Below are 10,230 nucleotides of genomic sequence, written 5' to 3' on the forward strand. Positions count from 1 at the left end.
AGGAGTGGTGTTGAGGATCTGTGTGCGAAGTGCCTCAAATTCTGGACGGAGACCCATAAGAAATTGATATGTTTGATGGCGAGTAATCCGCTTGACAACATAATCAGCTGTCTCGAAAGACAATTCAGCCATAGACTCATAGTGAGAAAGTTCTTCCCAACGTGACTGAAGGTAGCCAAAGTAATCAGCTACACTCTGAGTCCCTTGGGTAGCCTGGGCAATGTCTCGATAAAGTTCATAAATCCTCAAGTCATTCCGAGAATGTGCGTATGTCCGAGTAAGCGCTAACCATAAAGATGAAACTGTTTCACGGTACATGAACATGATATAAATACGCTGCTCCATGGAATTGACCAGCTACCCAAGGATAGTGCAATTGTCGATCTCCCATGATTCAAATTTAGGATCAGTTAGGGGTGGTTTAGGAACAGTCCCAGAGAGCCAACCAGATTTTCCTCTACTTTCGAGAAAGAGTCGTACAGATCGAGACCACGATTGGAAGTTCCGATCATCAAGAAGAGCAGTAGTAATACGTTGAGCAGAAGAGGTAGATCCAAGGACTGAAGTTGTAATTCCTTGTTCCAAAGACATTATTTGGTTTGAAGGGAGATCTGAAGGAACAGTTATGTAAAAAGTTCGTAAAGGAGAGTCCAACTAGTGTAGTACTCGCGCCACGAGGTCTAACAAACCAATCAATAACTACTCCAACTACTCCAAAAGACCAATCTCAGGTAAGTCTGAAGGTATTAGGGCTGTCACAAGGTAAACCACAGTCATTGACCAACAAACGAGATCAGAAATTGTTGGTGTGAAGTCGTAGGCCAAACCGATGGCAAATCTACAGCCACTGACCCAAAAATGAAGCCAAAAAACACCTGGTTGGAAGTCGTAGCTCCAAAACAACGTCAAAGCTTTAGCCACTGACCAAAAACGAAGCCAAAAACCACCTGGTTTGAAGTCGTAAGTCCAAAACGACACCCAATCTACTTTCGCCTAACCAAAACGAAGCCAAAAACACCTGTGCTGAAATCGTAGGTCCAAAACGACACCAAATCTACTGTCGTCTGACCAAAACGACGCCAAATCTATAGCCACAGATAAAAAACGAAGCAAAACCAACTGTTCTGAAGTCGTGGGTCCAAAACGATACCAAATCAACTGTCACCTGACCAAAACGACGCCAAACCTACAACTACTAACCAAAAACTAACCCAGAAACTGCTGTTGTGAAGTCGTAGGTCCAAGACGAAGCAGCTGTGATTATCACAGAACTGAAACGAAAGTGATAGGGCTGTCGTAAGACCAAAAACTGAGGTCCTAGGACTGCTGTAGAATTATCGGGACCAAAACAAAGTCGAGTTCGGCTTGTTCCAAGTTATCGCAAGATCCAAAAAAAAATTGTATTCCTTTTACAAATAAACAAACCCTAACATAGGGTAAACTCACAGTGCATTATTGCAGCATGTGATAAAACGAAAAATAAAAAAAATGAAAGACCCCCGAAACGGAAAAGGTCGAATGAGGTTGACTCTTGGTTTAGATGAGTAAAGAAAAACTGAAGAGAAGAAAGGGAGAAAGGAGAAAATTCCTTGGCTCTGATACCAAGAAGAATTTGAGAATAATTGTGTCAAGTCTCATTGTGAGAGTTTGGCAGGAATTTATATTAATTACCAAGGTCAAATTATAGAAAAGTCCTTATAAATAAGGATTAAATAAAAAACTAGAAAATAACTATATCAACAAACTAAATTATTTCCAATAGATACAATCTCCATTATAAGGAATTAAGGTCTATCTAATGTTTCTCCCTCATATGGCATGGAATATAGTGTAACATGTAGGTGTCTCAGATTTACTGGGGCTAGTTCGTGTGATACTTTGTGCAATGTCTTACATAAACACATTGGCACAGGCCTCGTCCCGCGTGCAGATTGTTAGCCTCCTGACATCGAATTAAGCCAATTCAACCCTGTGTGAAACTAATCACTACCTCGTAAGGGCATTGAGACCATAGCATGTTACACAAAAGCGCCGCTTTCTCTGAAGTGTTGTCACATAGCTGCCCACCTAGAAGAGCCACTTGGAGTTAGGGCAGCTGGGTCAGCTAGCTCTTCAGCCAAACCAACCCTGCTCTTGCAGTTAGGCTCGTTTAGGCAGCTGGTCGTCTTTCGTCTTCTGCTTGAAGACAAGAGTAGTAGCGTCGTCGGTTAGTTAATGTTCAAAAAGACAAGTAGCTCGAGTAGCTCTAGTTGTCTAAATACCTCTTCCGTCGCAGCCTTGCCTGAGCCTTCCTAAAAGCAGTGATCAATCTGTCCCCTTCGGGACTCTACGCTACGGCAACATTGTCTTCCTGTTCTGCACTTATTGGACCAGGCTTTGGGCTTGAGCACCTAACATCCAGTGTTATTCTGTCAAACCCCTTTGTAATGTAAACTCTTTAAAGATCCTGCATCTCCAGACCCAGTTGTCCCTGCTTTAAGAAAAGGGCCAAGTTTTACTGCTCATGACTCCCAAGTTATTAGGATTTTTTAATAGAGAGCTATAAAATACAAAAATTGAACAATTACACAATTCTTTCTACTACATACTTTAATGTCTTAACATCTTTCAACCTTAGTAAGAATGTTAACATTGTAAACTAATTCCTCCAAGCTAGTGTAGATTTCAATGGTGCCATAGGTCACTCTGGTCCATGCCCAGTGATTTTAGTATGGGTTTATGTAACTGGTTTGCTAATATTATAGATAGAATAAGATTTTATTTATTTTTATGTTTTATTTTTAATTTTCTCTTGAACAAAATGATATGAAACCTCCGTTTTGTTCGTCTGTGGAAGATTTCGTTTAGGGCAATGTGATGGCTACCTAATTATTGTAGAAATTCTTCATCTATATTTTTTAGTGTCCTACACCAATCTCTTTTAAGAATCATGTACCAAACTCTTTGACACATATGTATACTAACTTATTGTTCAAAGCTTATAGGAGAATTTCGTATTTGATGGTACACAAATTTTTCTGATGGCAGACCGATAGTACATTTGGAAATATGTTCCCATGCAAAGCTATTTAACTTTCTTTTCCTTGACATTCATATTTAAGATTGCATTAGATGTCATGGGGTAGTTTTGTTGTTTTCATGACATGAAATGAGATCCATAAGGTACATAACTCAGGGTTGTTTATGGGGAGAACCTGTTTGTCCAATTCCTTGAAACCTGAAACTGTCACTGCTGAGGATGAGGCTTAGCATCTCATTTTATATGGCTTACACATGCAGAGTTCCTATAGGATAGGATGGCCTTGTTTCGGTCATTAAAGTAGTTGACTTCAAACTTGCATGTGCATGTATGATTAATACTTCAAACTTGCATGTCCATCTCCTTTTATAGAATGCCTTATATTTTAAAGGAATTGTGATTAGTAATGGATTAGGTGGTTCTTAATCCTTTAGGGAGTGATGTTCTTTTGTATCTTTGCGTTCTTATGTCTGCCCCATGTTTGTATTGTTCACTGGAGATATCCTTCATTTTGTTTGGATATTTTTCTATGCAAGACAAAGTTTTAGTTATCTATCAATAAATATGAATCCAATTTGGTAAGTTGGTCAATTCTGTGAATCTTAATACCAGTCCTGGGACCAGAACCCACTTTCACACATACATACATATACATATACATGTATATGGGTAGCGTTCGGCAGACTTAGGGGGACAATGTTGGGAGACAAAATTTGACCTATATGGCTTAAAAGTTTTGGATGGCACTGATTTTTGTGAGGAGATCATCCTCACAAAAAATCAGCCCAATCTAAAACTTCTAACCCCATCAAAAGTGGTTTACAAAGTTGAAGAATTGTGTGCCGTTGATTTTTATCGTTAATTTGTAAATCACTTTTGATGTGGTTAGAAGCTTCAGATTGGGCTGATTTTTTGTGAGGATGATCTCCTCACCATAGATCATCCTCACAAAAAATCAGCCCAATCCAAAACTTTTAAGCCATATAGGACAAATGTTTTCTCCCAATGTTGTCCCCCTAAGATTGTCTGTCGAACACCGCCCCCTCCCCCACCATATATATAGAAGAGTCCAATTTTCTTTAAATGTTTAGTTTAGTTTTGTTTTTTCCCCTATTTTGTCATATGGTAAGATAAATTGATAATACAAGCCAACAACAATTTTATGATGTTACTAATCGCCTTTTGTATTTACTGATATTCTAGTGGAGCATTTCTTGAAGATGCTATGGTTGTTTCATGTGGACATTCATTTGGTGGTCACGTGTTGAGAAAGGTCATTGAAGAGGTAAGACAAGCTATTATCCATTTTTTCTTTTAGAAAATGTCAATAGAGCTTTACCAATATAACAGTGCTATTTGACAATTGTTTAGATTTGAAGAAATCTAGGTAACTGCACTTGTATATTAACAGTTATATGTGTATGTATAATTGATGATTAAAATGTATTTGAAGGTGTCAACTTGCTAAGTAGGTTATAGTTTGTAAGTTCTAATCATCTACGCCATATCCCAAAATTTTGTGGTAAGCTGAATGATTCATGTTCCCCCATTCCATGGTCTAAAATTTTGTGTGAGTAAACAAATGCAAAATAACAATAACAAATTAAAATAATGTGTTGCTTTTGGATGTCAGAGTTTGAAGGTCAATAATGGAATAGCTAGCAATTTGAAATCGTTTGTATGATTGGGATAATGTCTTACGAGTGCCAGAAATGGGTGTGCCATACAAAATGAGATTTTGGGGAACATAGTCTTGGACAGTGTGAATGCACGAGGATATGAAAACATACTTGCGACGGGTGTTAGTCTATGATGGAAAAAATAATCTATCCACATTTTTCTAACATGGATGCATCATTTACCCATCAATACTTCTGAACAATTAATAGAAATATCCTAATTCTAAAAATTTTAAAATCAGCACCAACATATGGCATTTTCCCTATCAGCAGCTGCATATTGATGGAATCGGTTGTATGTGGTCTATACTAGTTTTTGTGTTTGATTTATAGCCTTTTGAGGGATGTCTTTTCCATCTAGGTAGTTTCTTTGTTTGGTTTGTCCCCTTGTAAAGAAACCATTTACTTACAACAAATAGTTGTTCTGCCTCGTCGGGAGAAATCCTGCCATAATGTGGGGTTGATCTCATAGATGGCTTGGGCAGAAATCTCAGAGAATGAAACTAGGGAAGAACTTTTGGAATTTAGGACCAGTTGCTTAAGAGACAATAAAGAGGGAAGAGGAAAGAAAAAAATATGGGAACTTGTAGTTTACTATTTCATAATACCACTGATGAGATTGAGAGCCGTTGAAGGGGCAAAAGGCTATGCCATACTGACACCAAAAATCCTATCATGTAATATGTAGAGAATGGGAAACATGGATTGAAAAATAACCACGAAGAAGTTGATAAGAAAATTGAAAAACATACTTTTGGGTATTACATGAACCAAAGTTGGAATTTATTGATAGAGGTTTAGTTTGGAATGTATGAGACTCATGAGTTTTGGTTGATACTGTTGTATTGGCCTTTTCTGGTGGGATCTTAAATATTTGGGACAAAGAGGTGACCACCTAACCATTACAGAGGACTGTTTGATCAATTTTTATTTATATGAATGGATCCGTGGATCTTCCTCTGATGGGAGCTAAATTCATATAGTCTAAGAATTTGGACAACTATTCGCTGTCTAAAAATTCATATAAAAGTGGCCATCTAGATGAAAGCCGCTTTCCCCTGGGGGACCTATCAAACATTGGGTCTGACTCCATCTTCCATGTGTCCTCCATCCAGTATGAAAATATCATGTGTTCGCAGATGTTTCTTTGGATTTCATCATAGTTATTTACATAAATGTTTTACATCTGACAAGTCATACTTGTTCTTTGTTATGCTAGTGATGTAAACATGTAGAGTTGAAGTAATGATATGTGTATGCCCAATAATTTACATAAATGTATTAGAAGTCCTTGGTGCCGGGTTTGTGAAAAATAGAATGTAGCCTCTTAATTGTGTTTCTTGAATCATTGCTATGGCCTTGCTAATCCATTGTACCTCCTTGATTTCTTTCGATTAGCAAATTTAGTACTTCTAAAAGAACAAAGAGAAAAATCAAAGCTTAAATTTTTTTGCGGTGCAGTCCAGATGTAACCTTTGCAATGCCGAAATTGAGAGCGGGTCTTTGATACCTAACCTTGGTACATGCCAATTATTTTTTTGCTTATAATAATACCTCCAATTATTTTCCATTCCCCACTGAAACTGATTATCTGCTCAGCTTTGAGAGCTGCAGCTGCAGCTGTGAAGCATGAGGATGACCGGAGACTCTTCCATAATGCAACTATTCGGAAGCGCAGGAAAGAAGTGGGTGAACACTTGGATACTATGAAGAAATTAAACAGGGTATCTTGCTTCAAAGTACCTGAAAAGGTTGATGGATTGTCTCACAATGTGAGAGAATCAAATATTTGTGTACATAAATAAATACATACATACATGCATCTATACATACATATATGTGCATGTTGTACTTGGTGGAAAAAATTTCCATGTAGCCGGTAGGGCTGTCAATGAGCTGGTTCTTAAAACGGGCTGGTCTAATCGGTCCTCAAAAATCCTAGCCTGAACCAGCTCGTTTAATGGTTGGGAAGGCCCCCAACGGGCCTAGCTCCCGAGCTCAAACCTGGCCCTAAACATGAACCAAGCCTAATTACACTGCCCAGACCCAGTCCATGCTAGACAGGCCTAACAGCTGGCAACCACCATATATGCATGCATGTAAATTTTATGAATTTATGCATATATGTAAGCATGTTGTATGTGGTAAGATCTTGTGGAGGTTGTTCCCAAGGTCTTAGGTTCAAACCCCTTGAACCCCTTCTTAAAATAGTGTTAACTGTTAACCACTAACCCCAAGAAGCAAAAACAAATGTAAGCATGTTGTATTACATTGCTCGTCCTAGTGAACATTGTGAACTTCACCAGACATTTTTGACAGTTTATTAAAAGTGAAAAGAAGATTAAGAGGTGTAATTTGCTAAAATTTTAGCAATAGGAGGAAATGGTGTGAGGAATCTTGCAAGATTCTTTCCCTTTTTTCTATTCTACAGTGAAGTGATTAACCTGGTAAAATTTTCCAGTTTATGGCACCATTAATAGTTCACTTGCCATTTTTCTTTTTCAAGATTCACTCCCCTGCATATTAGGATTTTTTTCTTCCATACATGGAGTAGAAAAATAGTTGAAGAACTTGAAAAAGAAAAATTGCAAGAAAACTATGAGCACAATCCCCTGTACAACGACGATACCTTGATAGCATGGAAATTTCATTTAAATTTGATGTATTATCTTGGATTCTCTTCAGGAAAATGGAGAGATTGCTGTGGATGGTGACAGCCCAATGCAACAAAGAGGGGTGCAATATCCTTTTTCGGTTAATGAAAAGGTGGTGATAAAGGTGAATTCTTTCACTAGCTTTTTTCACAACAAAAACATCTGAACAGGATTGTGTTCCCAGTTACATTGTTACATCAAACATCAAAACGGATTTAATGGAGGATTGTGCTGTGCAGGGAAACAGGAGGACTCCAGATAAATTTGTCGGAAGGGAAGCAGTCATCACATCCCAGTGCCTCAATGGCTGGTAAGTTGGCAGACCTTTTTGGTTCTCTATGCCCTTTTAAACTTAAAGATAGAGGTAAAAGGTTTAAAGGAATTATTCCAAATGGAAAATCTTGGTTTGTTTCATTCTTGGACATGCAGCCTACTTGTTCAGTCACTCCTGCATATTTTTTAGAACTTTTATTTTTCTTTATAGTTTATTTTAGAAAGCTTGTATTGGCAACTTTTTTTTTTCTTTTCTTTTTATCTTGCCCAATAATGAAATTATGTTATAAAACACCAAGTAAAGATACTAATGCACAAAAATAGGGATTGTGAAACAATTTTTTTTATAAAAAAAGAAAAAGATAGAAGGGTGGAAGAAGGGAGTTGCTGCAACTGCAATCCAACAAAACAGCCAACCTTCAATTTCTTCCTTGATCACTCCTCACCTCAACCTGTTCCTTTCGAGCTTGAAAAGTTTCATTGTCCGAAGTAGAAACCCAAATTAGAGAGCTTCGTTGGTGAGAGCTGCTATTGGCACCCCAACTTTTGCTTATTACACCCCAATTAAAAATAAAGAAAATAAGTGAGTGGTTGAGAATAAGTAAAAGTTGGGGTGCCAATATAAGCTATCATTTTTTTGCTAGATTTCTATATTTTGGGTTTTTATTTTGAAGAGCTTAATCATAATTGTAAATAGCTACTGTAATTGTTTGAATGATTGTTATAATGTTGAGATTATAATTTGAGCCAAACCTTTGTAATGTTTGAAAAGTATATTTTAATCTTTAATTGGGTCTGAAATAATATAAGAAATTGGGGCGTAATAAGTAAAAGTTGGTGTGCCAATAGCATCTCTCTGAGAAAACAGAATGGTCATCCACTCCAAACACTAAATTTAATTTTCTTTGTTGTATGTTATACAAAAGTTGGTGTGGAAAATTTTCTTATTTGATGGTAAGGTTGGATGATCACCTTCTGGTCTTTTTCTAGGTACCTCCTTAAGATCCTTGGAAGTGGAGAGAGTGTTCGCTTACAATACCGTTCTCTTCAGAAGATCTCAAGCTCTCAGGCCTCTGAAGACAGGCGATCATTGCAACCAATCATTCAGAATAGTGGTTGATTGAATTCCTTCCCTATGAACCTTACATGGTCCGTATAGATTCTCACTAACATCGGGCTCTTGTAAAAATGCATATTTGGTATCATACAAGTGATTGTACTAAAATATGTTAAAAAGCAAGAAGGAGAAATTTTGAAACCCAGAGCAGGAAACAAGGTTGTAAAAGGAACAGGAAAGGTATGATTTAAGGTTGATAATGTTGTGTATTATGTTGCTTACATCAATCGAGGAATTTGAGAAACATTGGTAGATGAGGAAATGGGAGAACTATGGTATGTTATATCAGTGTTTGTCTGAAAGAAAAAAAACAAAAAATTGCCAAATGAGGGAGAATCCACGAAATTCTGATCTGTCTTCTTTCATTTCAAGGACTATTGGTCTTTTTAGCATTCTTTATTTTTTTCAAAGAAGTCCATGGTCAAACCTACATTTTTTTTCTTCAAAGTCTTATTAAACGTTGGGTTATTTGTCTTTCCAAAATATAACCTTGGTTTTTTTTTTTTTTCCCTCTAGAAATACACTATATTGTTCTTGAGGTTTGAAGGTTAAAGAAAATAGAATCTTGATGTTGAAGAGAAAATGTTTTAGCCTAAGAGGTCGAAGATAATGGATTTTTGGGAAGAAATCCCATACATCTTCGGTATGATCTCCAAATTTCTCTGAAACTCTTTTGGAATTGTTCAAATTGATCCCTATGAAATCCAATCGTGGTTATTACCATTTGTAGGATACCTTGCCTTATGATTGGCATGTATTTGGTCTCATTATTACATTTTAGTGGACTTTGGTACCAAAACTCGTTGGAGACTTTTGAACAAAACGATTGAACTGGGATTATTTATATATATATATATATAAAGTAAATACAATTAGTAATTTTGAAATTAAAAAAAAAATAATAATAATAAATAATTGAAAATTGAATAATATTTATTTTAGAAATGTAGTCACTGGAGAGGGCTTGTGATTCGTTGAGTTGACTCTACATCTCAGATATCTTGAGTCAAGTCGAGTATTTAAAACATGGGTTTGATGCCAACAAATAACCACCCATCATCGGCCAAAGTCAAAAGTCTTCTACTAATTACAAAGCGGAGCTCCATTGCTGTTTTGCCTCTTTATCTCAGATAGATAGATAGAAGACCTGTGAAGGTGACAGGTAGTTTAGTTGGTATTATAGTCTATTATTCTACCGTCACATATTTTGAATTCAACGAATGGAACAGATTTTGATGTGATTTGTGAACCCAAAAAAGAAAGAAAAGATTTCTAGACTATATATATATAGCATATCATTCATCGGCTCGGATATCATGTTTGTCATCCAAATCATGATATGATTGTCTTGTTTAACAGTAAGTGCCTTTTGACATTACCTACAGACGGTTCAATGGACAATTTTTTTAATTTCAAGGCTGACTTTTCTCCTTTTGATGACCAAAGAAAAACAAAGAGAACATCAGATTTTGAAAAAAAATAATAATA

General features: G+C 36.7%; 1 protein-coding gene across 10 annotated transcripts in view; it reads left to right on the forward strand.

Moving 5' to 3' along the window:
- LOC147401653 (uncharacterized) overlaps positions 1-9,095 on the forward strand; it is a 46,933-nt gene extending 37,838 nt beyond the window's left edge. For 3 of the 10 annotated variants that reach the window (XM_086443009.1, XM_086443004.1, XM_086443015.1), the window contains 6 exons: positions 4,223-4,304; positions 6,160-6,217; positions 6,298-6,470; positions 7,384-7,476; positions 7,592-7,662; positions 8,616-9,095. In XM_086443009.1, the coding sequence (XP_086299135.1) occupies positions 4,223-4,304; positions 6,160-6,217; positions 6,298-6,470; positions 7,384-7,476; positions 7,592-7,662; positions 8,616-8,745 (607 nt within the window). In that variant the 3' untranslated portion in view covers positions 8,746-9,095. The remainder of the gene's footprint in view (positions 1-4,222; positions 4,305-6,159; positions 6,218-6,297; positions 6,471-7,383; positions 7,477-7,591; positions 7,663-8,615) is intronic. The other 7 variants (XM_086443005.1, XM_086443011.1, XM_086443013.1 and 4 more) reach the window with 7 other exon arrangements.
- The last annotated feature ends 1,135 nt before the right edge of the window (positions 9,096-10,230 follow it).

Source organism: Akebia trifoliata, chromosome 5 (genome assembly GCF_017979445.1).
Source record: "Akebia trifoliata isolate Shusen 1 chromosome 5, ASM1797944v1, whole genome shotgun sequence".
NCBI classification, from domain to species: domain Eukaryota; kingdom Viridiplantae; phylum Streptophyta; class Magnoliopsida; order Ranunculales; family Lardizabalaceae; genus Akebia; species Akebia trifoliata.